This window comes from Nymphaea colorata, chromosome 1, assembly GCF_008831285.2.
Source record: "Nymphaea colorata isolate Beijing-Zhang1983 chromosome 1, ASM883128v2, whole genome shotgun sequence".
Taxonomy (NCBI): domain Eukaryota; kingdom Viridiplantae; phylum Streptophyta; class Magnoliopsida; order Nymphaeales; family Nymphaeaceae; genus Nymphaea; species Nymphaea colorata.
In genome coordinates this window covers 4,131,657-4,147,624 of record NC_045138.2, presented here as the reverse complement: position 1 = coordinate 4,147,624, position 15,968 = coordinate 4,131,657, and the positions used below count along the sequence as shown (strand labels likewise).

The 15,968-nt window shown below is 40.7% G+C and overlaps 2 protein-coding genes across 4 annotated transcripts; both read left to right on the top strand.

Annotated features, from left to right (window-relative positions):
- Positions 1 to 635: 635 nt before the first annotated feature.
- LOC116248478 (60S ribosomal protein L7-2-like) lies at positions 636 to 3,948 on the top strand. Its single transcript, XM_031621286.2, has 7 exons — positions 636 to 984; positions 2,173 to 2,358; positions 2,462 to 2,559; positions 3,115 to 3,172; positions 3,255 to 3,334; positions 3,410 to 3,512; positions 3,611 to 3,948. The coding sequence occupies exons 2-7, from the start codon at positions 2,173 to 2,175 to the stop codon at positions 3,824 to 3,826; spliced, it is 741 nt and encodes a 246-aa protein (XP_031477146.1). The 5' UTR covers positions 636 to 984; the 3' UTR covers positions 3,827 to 3,948.
- A 150-nt stretch (positions 3,949 to 4,098) lies between these two features.
- Positions 4,099 to 11,095, top strand: LOC116252101 (pentatricopeptide repeat-containing protein At2g21090-like). 3 transcript variants are annotated; one of them, XR_007575207.1, is made up of 3 exons: positions 4,099 to 5,270; positions 5,399 to 7,456; positions 10,933 to 11,095. XR_007575207.1 is itself a non-coding variant. In XM_031626170.2 (2 exons), exons 1-2 carry the CDS (start codon positions 5,229 to 5,231, stop codon positions 7,082 to 7,084), a joined length of 1,728 nt encoding a protein of 575 aa, XP_031482030.1. In that variant the 5' UTR covers positions 4,099 to 5,228; the 3' UTR covers positions 7,085 to 7,797. The 3 variants fall into 3 exon arrangements, 1 of the variants encoding a protein (XP_031482030.1); XR_004172067.2 differs by lacking the exon at positions 10,933 to 11,095 and having other exon boundaries at positions 5,399 to 7,144; positions 7,307 to 7,797; XM_031626170.2 differs by lacking the exon at positions 10,933 to 11,095 and having other exon boundaries at positions 5,399 to 7,797.
- Positions 11,096 to 15,968: the final 4,873 nt, after the last annotated feature.

Genomic DNA, 15,968 nt, shown 5'->3' with positions numbered 1-15,968 from the left:
TAAAAAATATTTTTGTATTGTAACTGTGTGGGTCCAGGTTAAGCCGGAGCTCGGGTTTCAAACATAGGGTTGGCCGGATCCCCAGGTCCATGATTAAGTTTTTGCAGACATGGGACCTTCCGGTCCATTTAAGTCCCAAAACTTGGGTGATTTTGTCAAGAATCGGTTGCCTCGCTGGATGGGAGAGTTTGATTCTTGGGTTTACTAAATATGTTCGGCCTTTGAGATCCGATGCTGTTATTGGACTTATGTGGACTTATGAGTATAAGACACTTTTAAACTTGGGTGTCCGGTGTGCTTGTCATCATTTACAATGTAGGAAGAGTAGCCTAGGTTTTGAATTGGAGATTCACTGCTTATGCTCAATTGGCCCTTAACAAGGTTGCATTGGATAGCATTAGATCTTACATCAGATCTTACATCATCTAAGACTGCATAAAAAGAGGTGTTTTAGGAGATCCTCAATTTGTTCAAAATGAGGATTTTAATAGCATAGATTTGACATGTTAAACACCATGAACTTAGATGAGGGAGGGTTCGATTTTGAATCCACGGATCTTCGATCACCCTGACCTAATTGTGCTACTCCCATGTACACAAGCTAAGTTCATCTTTTTTTTTTTTTTCAGAGTTTACAGAATTCAGAAAACGCCTTCCCTGTAATGGGCGTTTGATGCACAGGAAAAAAGACACTGTGCAACTAGGAAAGAGTTGCGGGAGTGGACGCTTTTTCCTCCCACGTTATCAAACAAGGAGAAAACGTTAGTCGGATTCGGAGAAAATTCTCCTAGAAAAAAATTCGGACCCCTCCCTTTTGTGGGTATTTTTTTTGTTGTTCGGTTAGGGCTTCGTTCAAGGGTCCGCGCACTTCATCGTTCATCTCGCTTCCCTTCTTCCTCTTGGTACTATTTTTCCTCTCAACAGCGGCTTGCTGTGGCCTGTGGGGATTTTCTCACCAGCGCAGCGTCTCAGCAGCGGCGAAAGGTAACTCTATCTCTTTCCCTCCATCATTTTCCCACCGTCAGTAGAAGGCTGCTACCCTCTCATTGCTTCTTCTCTCTTTCTCTCTCTCCCCCTGCCATTTTTCTTCAGCCGAGCACTCTGAGCCTTATTTTCTTCGGCAGTTGAAGTCGAGGGCTCAGAGTCCTCCCTTTCTCGTTGGTTGAAGAGGGTCTTTGAGCCTTCATTTTCTCCAGCAATGTATATTATAGATTGAATAGATTGCCATGGAATGGGTGTTGAGTTGTTTCTCATGCTCTTTCTGGGGTTTTATGTTTCTGTTTCCAGCCACCGTTGAAGTATTTTTTTTGTGTTCATTCACGACCTTTGTGAAGCAGAAGTGTGAGCCCAGACTAATAATGTAGTGTTCAAGAGAAAACTTGTTTGGGGCCAATACAAAACGATTATGGTCAGTTTTCGGGAGCTTGCCTCGGGACCCTTTTCAACAGACGTGCTATCTGGGGAGCCACAGTTCTACCACTATTCGAACTGCTGTTCATAACTCTGGATTTTCCTTTCAATACTCGAAAATTTGTGTTCTCTTTTCTTCTATTTCATTTCTATTTTCTTCCTTGATGCAAAAAAAATGGAATGAGGGCAGAGTGTCCATTTCTCTTGTTATAAGTTTGTTTCTTTCTTGTGTGGGATCTTGAGCTTCAAATTGCGAGAAATAGAAAGGAATGATAAACTTCCATTGTTCCTCTGCCTGTTTTGGCTTTTTATTGTGTAGTGGTTGAAGTGATTTCTGAAACCTTTTTTTAATGCAATGGTAAATCGATTTTTTGCCATATTAGAGGCTACCTTTGCATTTGCGGATTCTTTGCCGTAGTTTGCAGTTCCTCTTGTCCACAATTGCTTACTCTTAGTCTTGTAAATGAATCAACTAGTTCCGTGAAGTGTTATTTTTTAAGTAACCCTGGTCTTTTAACGTTATTGGCTCCCACAGAACTTTATAGTTTATAGTGTATGTAAATTTGTATTATAATTTTCCTTGATGTTGGTTCTTGCTAATTGTATGCTGTTACACTGTTAAGATGTCCTGGCAGTTTCCTTCTTTAATAGCTTGTTGATGAAGTACACTTGTTTCAAGAATTATGAGGACAGATGCTAATCTTATAATTTCATTACTAAGAGGATGTGAATTTTGTTTCTGAGTTTATGTTCCTTTTATAGATGGGTGAGGATGAGAAGAAAGGTGCTGTAATAATTCCAGAGTCTGTTTTGAAGAAAAGAAAGAGACTTGAGGAATGGAACTTAGCAAAGAAGCAAGAGATCGAAGCAAAGAGGAAAAAGAACAGTGAAAACCGTAAGCTGATTTTCAAAAGGGCTCAAGCATATGCAAAAGAGTATGAGGAGAACGTGAGATTATCATTCCCAAAACCATTCTTCTTTACTTTTGGGAATGTATGTTTTGCAAACGACCTACCCGAGACCTAATAGGATACTTATGTTGAATTAATAGGATAAGGAACTCGTTAGGTTGAAGAGAGAGGCAAAACTGAAAGGTGGATTTTATGTCAATCCAGAAGCAAAACTGCTGTTCATCATCCGTATTCGAGGGTGAGTGTTACTTTTTTTCTTGCATGAAATGTAGTGGCTTATTGCTTTACAATCTTTTTCCTACTTCCGTATGTAGATCCAACCAGCCAAGTTTGAGCAAGATATTGATGTGGTTTAACTTGGTTATGACAGCTTATTACTTGACGAGTGGTTCAATTTATGAAGTTTGGACTTGTAGTTTCTGTTCAAAGAGTTTGTTTTAATCCTGGCCGACCATTTTTAGTCTGGAAGGAACTATTGATCTTTTAGTTACAACTTAGAGAGTTTTGTTACCTAACCGTGACTTTAAATCTTCTTCTTTTGAACTGATTAATGCTTTTATAACTATATTCTTTAAACGTCAAGTGCTGCCTCCCCAGGGCTGTGGAGTTCAGTTACACTTGTGGGGTTTAATTGGAAAATTGGTTTCTACTTGGTTTGTTCCTTGGCAGGGGACATTGGACTGGTCTTATGATTCCTTAAAAACCAGAATGGCATATGCTTTAATTCTGAGTTGATGTGATGTACTCATTTCAAATGTATCTAATCCTAGATTATTGTGTTTGCATTTTATAGTATCAATGCTATGCATCCCAAGACAAGAAAGATTTTGCAGTTGTTGCGCTTGAGACAGGTAAAACATAGGGAGTGTTGTCTCAACTTTTCTGCTTATGTAGACGACTTTGCTGTGACTTTGACGGTGTCTTTTCATGCAGATATTCAATGGCGTTTTCCTGAAGGTAAACAAGGCCACGATGAATATGTTGCACAAGGTTGAGCCTTATGTTACATACGGGTATGTTTTCATTTGCATCTGGATAATGCAAATGATATGATTATTGCATGTTTGATAATTTCTCTCATGTGACAGTTACCCTAATTTGAAGAGTGTAAAAGAGCTTATTTACAAGAGAGGTTATGGCAAATCGAATAATCAGCGGATCCCATTGACAGACAATTCCATTGTGGAAGAGGTACCTATGCGACCAACTTGTGTTTGTGTTTCACAGTCATTGCCATCTATTCTTCTTTTTTTTTTCTTCTTTTCACCTGAAGTTTCTGTTTATTTCAGGCTCTAGGCAAGTATGGCATTATCTGTGTTGAAGATTTGATTCACGAGATAATGACTGTGGGACCTCATTTTAAAGAAGCCAACAACTTTTTGTGGCCATTTAAACTTAGTGCCCCATCTGGTGGCCTCAAAAAGAAGAGAAACCACTACGTGGAGGGAGGTGATGCTGGGAACCGCGAAGACAAGATCAATGAGCTGATTAGGAGAATGAACTAGATGTTTTGAGTTTTTCTGAATGAGCAGATGAGCTCCTCTTTCCAAAAGCTAGTTTTGCAGTTTGATAGTAAAGCCCAGTGGGAAACTTTTTTTATTGATCATTGAGATTCTTTACTTGAACACTTCCTCCGGTTTTTCGTCGTTAAACTGTTTTATCACAGCCATCACTTAATGGTTAATGCAAATTTTGCCATTATATTCTTAGAATTATATAGGTTATGAGGCTGCTAGTACCCAGCCCGAAGAAGCCGACGGCGATTTTGTGGTCCCAGCCTGGCCCGTTTCGGGTTTGATACCTGTAACCAACCCGATGGCGGGCCTTAGGCCCAAGTAGGTAACCAAAGTGTTCGATGATATGGTTTACAAAGGTGTCGTCTCTTGGACGTCCTTAATATCTGTGCATATTCGGGGACGAGATTCTAATGATCCGTTTGTGTGCTTTGGTCAAAGGCAGCTAACATCTCTTAAGCCCAACTGGCCAACTCTATGAGCTAAGCTGGATCCTTAGGCCCTAATAGTGGGCAGTTTGTTTACAAATTAGAGATGTAAATAGATTAGATTTGAATCAGATATACTCTTGACTGTATCTGTTTCATTTGGATATTTACATATATTTAAATTAAAGTTCAAATATAAGGGAAGAAATTTATGAAATCCAGATTCACAAATCAAATCTTAAAACTCACATCTGAATCCGAATTTTGAACCAAATCTGGACCATTTTTGAAAATGTAAGAGTGTTCAATATAGAATATTTATTTAAAAGTAAATCGATTTGAATCCTACTCCAATCAAGTGCTGTTTTTTATATCCGAAAATGATTCAATTTCTTAATTAGATATTAATTTATTTGGAATGGTTCGATTGGATTTCTAATCCAAATTGAGTTATTGGATTCATTGACGTCGTCACCAAAAATAGAAAGTGAAATCTACTTTTTGGAAACCCAAAATAAAAAACAAAAGTCACTTTTCACATAAAATGATGGAAATGCCCATTGTTTGAATACCAAAAATGTCGCTTCATCTAAAAAAGTAAAACACGAGGGGGCGTGTTAAACAAAGAACATGGGGCACCCTTTAGACCTAGAAAGAAAAATATTTGACGTGAAACAAAAAACAAAAGAATTATGAAGCATACAACTATACATAAAAGATCAAGGAAAAAATAAATCAACGCAAGCATAAAAGATTGTTTGGTAAGAGTGCAAGTGTGTATACACAACAGAGTTTGTCACATGTCACAAAGTAGCTGATTTATTGTTGAATAGGTCATATCTTCAGCCCCTTAACATGGCTCCTCGTGTTAGAACTACGAATTGTGGAATAGTTAAGAAGTAAGGACTCAAAGAGCAAAGTTAACCACGACATGTTTGATACTGCCAGCAATGAATTGATTAGAAATGGTTTTCAGGACACCAAGCACATATAAGATGTTTGATAAGGTATGCTTTGGAATAACTATCTAAAGGTTTCTTTCCTAGAGACGTACCTTTGTTAGATCGATATGTAAAATTATTATTAGTTCCATTTTATTCTACCTCTCTAATTTAGTTTTCTGCCTCCTCCTTAGCTTGCATTGGGAGGAGGAATGCAGTCTCATGCTAGTGAGAAAGGTTGTGGCTCGCTGTACACATACTTGCTGGATAGATGCATCAAAGAGACCAATCTCAAACTGGGCAGATCAGTCCATGCTGCTCTTATTAAGACTGCGCTTGATTTGAATGTTTTCTTGGCTAACCGGTTGGTCGAAGTCTACGCAAAATGCAACTCAATTTCATCATCCCGCCGACTGTTTGACGAAATGCCTGAGAGAAATGCATATACATGGAACACTATCATTGGTGGGTATGCAAGAAATGGGCTGCTAGTCGATGCACAAGGGCTTTTTAACCAAATGCCTGAGAGGAATGTAGTCACATGGAATTCAATGATATCCGGGTTTGCTCGATGTGGAAATTGGGAAGGCGCCATTGGTATTTTCCGCAGCTTCCAGAAAGAAAAAATGTGGATTGATAAGTTCACGCTTGTTAGCCTACTAAATGTCTGTTCCAGATTCAAGGTTCTGGAATGGGTCAGGCAGATTCATGGTGCTGTTGTGGTTATGGGGCTTAAGCTGAACCTGATCATGTTAAATTCGTTCATTGATGCTTATGGAAAATGCGGAGATTTAAGGACTTCAATGATAGTCTTTGATAGAATGGAGGAAAGAGATGTAATATCATGGACTTCAATGTTCTCTAGCTACGCTCGGTTAAATCAGTTAGAAGAGGCACGCCAGCTATTTGAGCGCATGCCAGTAAAAAATGAGGTCTCATGGACTGCATTAATCACTGGGCATTCTCAAAATGATCAAGGTGAAAAGGCATTGGAGCTCTTTTCTGAAATGCAAAAAGAGTTTGTTCCTCCTACAGCATTTACATTTGTTGGTGTTTTAAGTGCATGCTCAAGTCTAGGCCTCATTGAATGTGGCAAGCAGCTTCATGGACACATCATTAGAACAATGCCTGAGGCCAACACCTTTATCTCAAATGCTTTGATTGACATGTATGCGAAGTGTGGATGCATAGGCTCAGCCTTAATACACTTCAAACAGATGTGCGAAAGAGATATTGTTTCATGGAATGCATTAATAACTGGTTTTGCACAGAACGGTTGTGCAAGAGAATCCTTGGAAATTTTTGATAGAATGAGCACATCAGGTGTGAAACCAAATGACGTTACCTTTCTTGGTGTTCTAGCTGCATGCAGCCATGCTGGTTTAGTATCAGAAGGGCATCAATATTGGATCTTGATGGAGACACACTATGGAGTACGTCCTAGATCAGACCATTACGCAGCCATGATTGATCTACTTGGGAGGTCTGGTCGTCTAAATGAAGCAGTTGAGTTGCTTAAAAGCATCAGTTCTCAACCTGATGTGGGCATGTGGGGTGCACTGCTTGGTTCTTGTCTGATCCATGGCAATGCGGACCTTGCTAGTGAAGCTGCTGAGTCCCTTTTCAGTTTGGAGCCTACAAATGTTGCGAGGTATGTGAGTCTATCAAACGTCTATGCTGGTGCTAGAAGATGGAAGCATGTTAGTCAGCTACGAGTCCTTATAAAGGAGAGGGGAATGAAAAAGCAACCGGCACTTAGTTGGATTGAGATAAGAAACAGAAGACACTACTTTGCACCAGAAGACAAGACTCATTATCAGATTGAAGAGATCTATGAAATGCTACACTTATTGACTTATCTGATGAAGGAAGCTGGATAGTTATCAAACCCTGAAGTTCTGTCTGATGAAGAAGATCAATGTAGCTTTAAGCCTAACAAGGTTGTGCTCAGCTTCCTTATTTATGATGCTTGTCCTTATTTTAACAAGTAGCATAAATCTCAGAAAGCTGCAGGAATGCCACAGATATTTCAAAATCAATGTGAAGAATGTGCTTTCCTGCCTCCACTGCAAGTTATTCTTATCCATGAGCTCTTCTTGCAGTTGGCATCAATGTTCAGACACAAGTGTTATCTGGAAAAGTCATATTGTTGATAAAATCTACAGCCTTCTGGAGGTAGCCTGCACTTATGAAGTGATTAATCATGTGGGGCTTGGTGCTTGGTAGGGTTGGCATTTGGCACCATCTTGAAGGTAAAGTGTTAAAAATCAACTGTACAAATATTAGACTCTGCATGGCAAGAAGGTGGTGGTGGCTTGTCGATTTGTATGGATATTATAGGCTACAATATTAGGATGGTTTACTTTCTACCTTTTAGTTCATAGAAAACCCTATCTTTTTTGTACTAGTATTTCACTGTATGTGCTGATGTGAAATTATGGGAATGTGGGGTCCTATTGCTGTAACGATGAAGCATATACTTTCATCATGTGCAAAGTCCACAATGCAAATCCGTTATGTATCAGAAACCTTTTTCCCACAATTAACTGCAGCTTTTATTTTCTGTAGCACAAAAGTTTGAATTGAAAGATCAACTTGCTTCCTCTGTAAAAAGAAGTGTACAAGTTAATGGCACCTGACATCATGTCTCCTGATTCTGTTTTCCTCAATAGTTTGGACACAGTCAAGTTTAGAAGCAGAGATATAGGTGAGAGTTACCTGCATTCAAAAGCAAATTGCTGTTAAACTTTTCAGTACTGATAATGCCTTTCTGGCTCATCATCTTCAGCATGCTAAAAGTTTCTGCATTAAGGTAAAAGGGGCATTTTTTTTTGTTTTCTTCATTCACTATTTAATGTTAAAAAAAAACTCATGGCTAGGCATGCAAATGCATCAGATTCTCTAGGTGGATTTTCTGGTGTTTCATTTAGTTACATATGGCTCCCAATGGATATAGCTTGATCCGAATCTGTCCTGTTGAAACCCCTAGTTATCTATAACATTTTGTTGTTTGAAATTTTTACAGCCAACACCAAAACATCACAATCAAGCATTTTCATAAACTTAGGCAGGTGAGGTCGTGATGATTGAAGGTATTCCAGTACAGATGATATTGGTGGATCATGATGAGATTTCATATCTTAAGAACACATATAAAAGCATGTATGAGAGAGGGACAAAGAAATAAAACTTGTAAAGCTGTCACCTTGCAAATGGGACAATCAGTATGAGAACAACATGCTACCAAAGACAACAAAACGAAGGGAACAAATGATGGAAATGATTGAAATGCAGACAAATAAGATGTTCAAAGTCTGAACCTTTACAGGAGAAACCTACTAGAATTTGTTAGACCTATCCTAGGCTCTTGATTGCCATTTCAAATTCCAAGGTCCATTCGATTATATGTTATAAAAGCTCATAACCGTCTCCAATCTTCTGTTCATTACTTAGTTTGATTGGGAAGAATCAGGTTTGCATATCTGGGCCAGATGATTCTCTGCATTTGTTTCTATCTTGGTTCTTGATTCGACTTGTGGAAGGAATGACTTGTTAGATTAGATCATTGATATACTGATTAGAGCTAAGGGTCTCTTGTTACAAACCTGGTTGAATTTTCCTGAGTTAAATGCCATATCTGCTCCAACCATTATAATATCCTTCGCTGTTAAGTTATGTTAGAATACCGTGTAATAGGGAACCGGGTCCGGATATGGACCCGGTACCCATGGGTGCGGGAACCGAGGACGGGCTCGGTTCCCTAGGCGGGTCTCTCTTCCTCCATCTTTTATTCTAATGACTTATTGTTATTGTTGATTAAGTGAATTAAGTTTTCTCTCTCCTAGGGTTGCGGTTTTGCCCCTAGGTTAGAGCTTCCCCGTGGTTTTTCACCTAATCCCGAGGTTTTCCACGTAAATCTTGTGTTTGTTTACCTTTCTCTTCTTCCGCTGCGTGTTTCTACATGGTATCATAGCCAAAATCGTGCTGTTTGGCTTCTTCGTTCGTGTGTGATTTAGAGTTTTTTTTTTGAACCCTAAGTCTGATCTTGCTGGAGTTCTTAGCCCCGCCGCCGACGCAGCCCGCTGTCCCACCGCCACCGACGTAGACCGCCGTCCCACCGCCGCTGACGTCGCCCTACGTCCCGCTGCTGACGCAGCCCGCCGTCCGCTGTTGCCTGGCGTGCGCCGCTGCCGTCCGCCGGTCTGACACCGCTGCGCCAACGCCACTCGCTGTTCGACGCCGCCCGCAGTCGCCTGGCCTGTTCCACGCCCTGTGACTGCTTGCCGGGAATCCCGCTACTCTGCTGCTGCCCGTCCTCCATTGTAGGCAAAGTGCCATAGTGCCCGGGTCCTCCTCCTGCGTTTTTTTTTTGGTATTCTCTGACTGTTGGATTTCTTTTGTGGTTGTTATGGCTGAAGAGATGACCTCCAAGACCGATGTTAACTTTGATACGGGCAGCAATACCAAGAGCGAAAACTTGTCTGTTCAAGTCACCTCTATTCGGCTGAACAAAGACAATTATCTCTTTTGGTCTGCTGCGCTGGAAATTGGGATCACTAGTCGCGATCGTCTGCCCTATATCACGAGGGAGAAACCTGCGCCTAGTAAAACTGATCCTGGATGGGCGACTTGGGCGTTGGAAGATAGTCAAGTTAAGGTTTGGATTATTAGTTCTGTTTCTGCTGATATTCAGCCCCTTATTTTGCGAAAGTTGACCTCATATGACATGTGGACTGTGCTTGCGAAGATGTATGGTCGTAAAAAGAGAGTCCTGCGTACATACCAGATTAAACACAACATCTATTCTCTTAAACATGGTGACTTGTCTGTGGCATCCTTCTATGCAGCCCTGAAGACTAAATGGGAGGAACTGGATTATCATGTGAATGATGATTGGCATTGTGGTTCTGATCATGAACTGTACTGGCAGAAAGAATGGATGGACCGCACTTTTATTTTTCTGGGAGGTCTGCGTGATGAGTTTGAATCCATTAGGAGTCAAATTCTCAACTGTGACGAGACCCCTGGAATTGAGGAGGTGTATGCCCGGGTGGAATCTGAGGAACAACGCCGTCACGTGATGCATATTGACTACAGTCATGGTAGTTCACCCTCTGCTTTTGTTGGCCGTGCTCCAGGGACTGGGTAGCGTCCCATTCAGTGTTGCAGTCATTGTAACAAGTTGGGACACTCAGTTGATTTTTGTTGGGATCTTCATCCTGAGAAGAGGCTCACCCATGGTCGTCCTCCCTCTGGTAGGCGGGGTCCTCCTATGGCTGATACTAGCTCTCCCAGTGTTGAAAAACCGAAGCTTTCCTCTGACCAAATCAAAGAATTACAAGCTTACATCAGCCGGTTATCTACTACTAAGGAGGATGCCTCCACGTTTGAGGGAGCTCAGTTAGCCCAAGCTCTTGTTGCCACAAGTGATCAAGGTAATCCCTTACTTGGTGATTGGGTAGTTGACAGTGGAGCTACTCATCATATGACAGGGAACCCTAAGATGTTTCAAGAGTACAAATTGTCTTCAGGGCAGCAACGCGTATCTATGGCTGATGGGTCCTCGATCTCTGTGGCTGGAAAAGGAAGTTTGTCCTTATTAAATAAATATCTTTTGCATAATGCTCTTCATGTTCCCAATATTCTTGTGAATTTGTTATCTGTCAGTAGTATCACCAAAGAACTCAATTGTAATCTAATTTTCTCTGCTGATCATTGTACCCTGCAGGACTTGGTGACGGGGAGGAAGATTGGGATTGGTTCGGTTATTGATGGCCTCTACAGACTGCCCCGTACAGGTTGCCTCTGCTCTCATCTCAGCCACTAGCAGACAGTCGACGGGCGTGGAGGACAGGTCTAGCATTATGAGATGGCATGAGCGTCTTGGACATCTCCCATTCCAGTTGATTAAGAAGTTGTTTCCTAGGTTGTTTACTTCTGTTTCCATGGACTCCTTCACATATGAAGTGTGTCAGTTTGCTAAGTATGTTAGGGCTTCGTACCCTATTTTTCTCAATAAAACCACTCGTCCTTTTGCTTTGGTTCACTCTAATGTTTGGGGTGCTTCGGGAGTACCCACTTGTCGTGGTTTCCATTACTTTATGACTCTGATTGATGACTACTCCCATTGTACGTTCGTGTATTTGTTGAAAGAACGCAGTGAGGTTCCTGTCGTTGTCAAAAATTTTGTTGCCTTTGTCGAAAATCAATTTCAGACCTCTGTTTAGACACTCCGTACTGATAATGCCAGGGAGTATGTCTCCCAATCTCTGGATGACTTCCTGCGGGGCAAGGGTGTTGTTCATGAGACGTCCTGTAGTTATACTCCTCCCCAAAATGACGTGGCCGAACATAAAAATCGCCATTTATTAGATGTCACCCGAGCTATTTGTTGAAATTAGAAAGTTTGTTTTTAAATGTGGTAGTTATTTGACTATTTAAGAGTTAGGGTTCCTTTCTGTCCTTTTAATATTTTATTTGTCCTTCTCTTGTAACTGCCTCAGCCGTGCCCTAATCTCCCTTTAAGTTGAGATTAGAGCACGAGATCAATATATCTTTTTCGTCTCTCTCTCTCTCTCTCTCTCCCTCTCTCGTTCTCCCCTTCTTCATCACGTAACATGGTATCAGAGCCTACGCTGGTGTGATCGACTCAAGTTTGCTGGCGTGCTCCTCTCGTGCCTTCCTTGTTGCGGTATTGATTCAGTCTGCTGGCGTGAACCTTCAAGTCTGCTGGCATGAACCAATCGTCTCAGACTTCTTGTACGTGAGCATCTCAAGTTGTTGCTGGCGTGATCGCTGGTTTCCCCTATTTTTCTTCTTGCGTGGAAGAGGACCTGATCTCGCCTATGTGGAAGGCGTGATCAGATCCTCTAGTGGAGTGCGTGGACAAGGTTATGGGCTGTTGATGGACGCTGTTGAGAGTATTTGAGTGGAACGTTATGCTGTTAGTGGCTGCGGTGTAAGGTATGATCAGAAGTTTTGGTGACGCAGAACATGTTTTGCTGATTTTTTTTTACGAAAGATATGGACGTGCTGTTTAAGAGTTGAGGTTGGGAATGGTAGAAGCAGCGGCAGACCTTGTTTGTAAGGTTTTTTTTCAGCAAGTTATTTTCTGGCGTGTTTTTCAGCAGGCTGTATTCCCTGTTCTTGTCTGGCGTGTTTTTCAGCAAGCTATTTCCAGCAAGTTGTTATTTTCTGGTGTGTTTTTCAGCAGGCTATTTTCAGCAAGTCACTATTTTCAGCAAGTTATTCTCTGTCCGTTTCTGGTGTGGTTTCAGCAGGCTACTTTTATTTGCTGTTTGGGGATGTGAAAGAAACGTGTGCATGTTCCTTCGTTTCGTGTTATTCCTGTTGTCCTCGTGAAGTTGCTGCTTATATACAGTTTATCTTGGTATTCTTATCCTTGCTGTGATTTATTATGGCTGAGAGCCGAAATTCCGAGGGTGGTAACGATCACAAAGGAGGTGGAAATCCCTTCTCTTATGGATCTACAGTTAAATTAGATGGACACAACTATGAACTGTGGTCCAGATCCTTTATGTTGTCTGTTAAAGGTCATCGAAAGAGACACATAATTGAAGAGGATGAGCCTACTAACAAGTTAGGGAAGTACATAACCTGGGAAGAGGACGACAACATGGTAATGTCGTGGATTATGAATAGTGTTCAACCTCAAATTGCTTCTACTATTACGTACTATACTATTGCGAAGGAGATGTGAGAATTTCTTAGACAGACATATTCTCAAGATAAGAATGTGAGTAAAATCCTTCAAGTTGAAGAAGAATTGCACAATCTCCGACAGAAAAGTCAGGATTTATCTCAATACTTTGCCACAGTTAAAGCCACTTATGAACGTTTGAAATTCTTGCGTCCTCCGTGCAAATCGTGTTATAAGTCACACTTTGAACCTACTATGGTTGCAAAGTTTCTTGCTGGTCTCTCTCCTGAATATGCTGCTGCTAAGGATCAGATGCTCACTGGAAGTGAAATTCCTGACCTCTCTGATGCGTACAACAGACTTAGCCGTCTTGCTATTAGTCTGTCTCAACCAGCTGGTGTGACGCCTGCCTCTGCACTTGCTGTGGGGGGTGGTCGTGGTCATGGCTCCACCTATAGTACAAGAGGAAGAGGTATAGGTCGTGGAACTGGGGGCCGTGGGAGGTTCCAATGCACCTATTGTGGTAAGATTGGTCATTTAGAGGATCGCTGTTGGGATAAACATGGTCGCCCATCCTCCTTGTCACAAGGAAGAAATATGGTCACCAAACAGGGCAAGAGCTCTACTTACTCGTCTATGGGTTCTGCACAGACTGCCACTCCTACAGTGGAGGACTCTTCGCCTAGTATAGCTCCAGAGACAGTTAGCATTCACAGAGTTGAGTATGAGCAAATTTTGGCACACAAAGCCTCACAGGCTTCAGCTGCTACAGCGGTGACTGATCGAGCCTTCTCAGCGGGTCCTTCCATGTTTGACTCAGGTACTTCGTGGATTATTGATTCAGGAGCATCAAGACATTTTTGCAGCAGACACGAGTCTTTTACTACTCTGCATAAATTTCCCCAGCCACGTCATGTAAAAATTGCAGATGGTAGACTGTCACCCATATTGGGTTCTGGAGATGTGAAACTCTCAAAGTCTATGACTATTCCACATGTTTTATATGCTCCTAAATTTCCATCTCATTTACTCTCGGTTAAACAGTTGACTACTGATTTACACTGTCATATTATTTTTGACCCTGATTCATGCTCATTTCAGGACTTGCAAACTAGGAAGACGATTGGTGGCGGCTATGAGAAAGGAGGCGTCTACATCCTGTCGACTCCTATGGGCCTTGCTGCTACCTCTTCTATGTGTTAACTTGTTCATCGAGTTATTTAAACAAACGGTAGACAAGACAAGTTGAAAATTTTGTCTTTATAAGCAAACACTGGACAAAATTACAACTTGTCTATATAGACAATGAATCTTTGTCTTTAGAACACTTGTTCTAAGGACAAGTGTTCTAAGAACAATTGTTTTTGCAACCAAACGGTATCTAAAGGAACAGATCACCTGCCTCTTAAAGCTTGAAGACAAAGGAGTTAACAGACCGTATTGAGGGAAGGTTATACATAAAAAGAGGTGCTGTTATATCATGTAATTACTGAGCTGTTTTGTGTTTCATTTTAGATAAATTTTGTAAAATTGTTTGGTTTGCAAAGCCGGTGACAAATTGTAATTAATTATTTGGTTAAACATGCAATTTTCCATTTGGTTGCCTCTTTTCTTTCCCTCTCTCTCACTTGTTTGATTTGGATATTGGAATTAATTGAAGCCTTGTCGTCGAACTGAATTGGTGTTTTATTTGCTGACAGATCCTTCTGTTTTGGTTTTAACCTACTCAAAATGATGACCATTTCTCTCATTTCTTTAATTGCTTTTTGCATGAGAGGTTTTAATTTTATCCTTGGATTTGGTTTACATACTCATGATGCCACCTTTTATATATATATATATATATATATATATATATATATATATATATATAATATATATATATATATATATATATATATATATATATATATATATATATATATATATATATATATATATATATATTAAATATTGATTTTGGGTTTTTAGAGTTACTCAGCCATCTAACTAGGGTAGTTCGATCCATCATGATTGACAGGTAAGAAAAACATAATGAGAAAAAAGTAATGGGTAACTTTGTCATTTAGTATCAGTTCCCATATTTTTCTCCATGTTTTTCTCTCAACCACCCATTTGCTTCATATGGGTAAACCTTGGTTAGATGGCTGGGTGACTCAAAAAAAGTAGAGTCACCATTCACTATATATATATATATATATATAGTGATTCTGGGTTTTTAGAGTTACTCAGCCATCTAACTAGGGTAGTTCGATCCATCATAATTGATAATTAAGAAAAAAACAATGAGAAAAAAGTAATGGGTAACTTTGTCATTTAGTATTAGTTCCCATATTTTTCTCTCAACCATCAATTTGCTTCAGATGAATGACATTGGTTAGATGGCTGGGTAACTCTGATAAGCTAGAGTCACCATTCACTATAATATATATATATATATATATACACACACACACATATGTATGTGTTGAAGAATATATATATATATAAAGTAGTAGATTGTTAGTGTTTTTAGCAAACATGGAACATGCATAACAACATGCTATGACTTGATTGGATTTGGACAACTTCACATCATTAATTCATATGAAATTGACTTGGGAGAAGTGAACTATTTGCGATCAAGGGATTATCCTTCACCGCCACAATTTGGGCTACCATTCTTCGATCCTATCGCCAATTTTTCATTAATCGGGATATATGCCAACTCTGGTTAGAGTCGAATCGGTTCCATATTTAATTATATCATAATCTGTCACGGGGCAATTGTTCTCGCCAAACCGTGCAACGCATAGGCCAGGGCATTGGGCCAGGCCGGGTCGGCCCAGCCCGATTTAGAAGCGCCATTAAGAAAACGGGCCGGATCTGACCGACCCGCTACCCGGTCTGTTCATTAATGGGCTGGGCCGGGCCTGGTACCGGGCCTCGTCTTCCCAGCTTAAGGCCCGGCCCGACCCATTTCTAAATTGATAGCCGGGCTGGGTGTCTCTCTCCTCTCGTCTTCCTCGCTTCGTTGCAGCAGCAGCTTCGTGAGATGTTCTTCCTCACATCACGTCTTGGTCGGCAGAGCCTTTTCCTCAGCACCGTTGCTTCGCTGGTAAAAG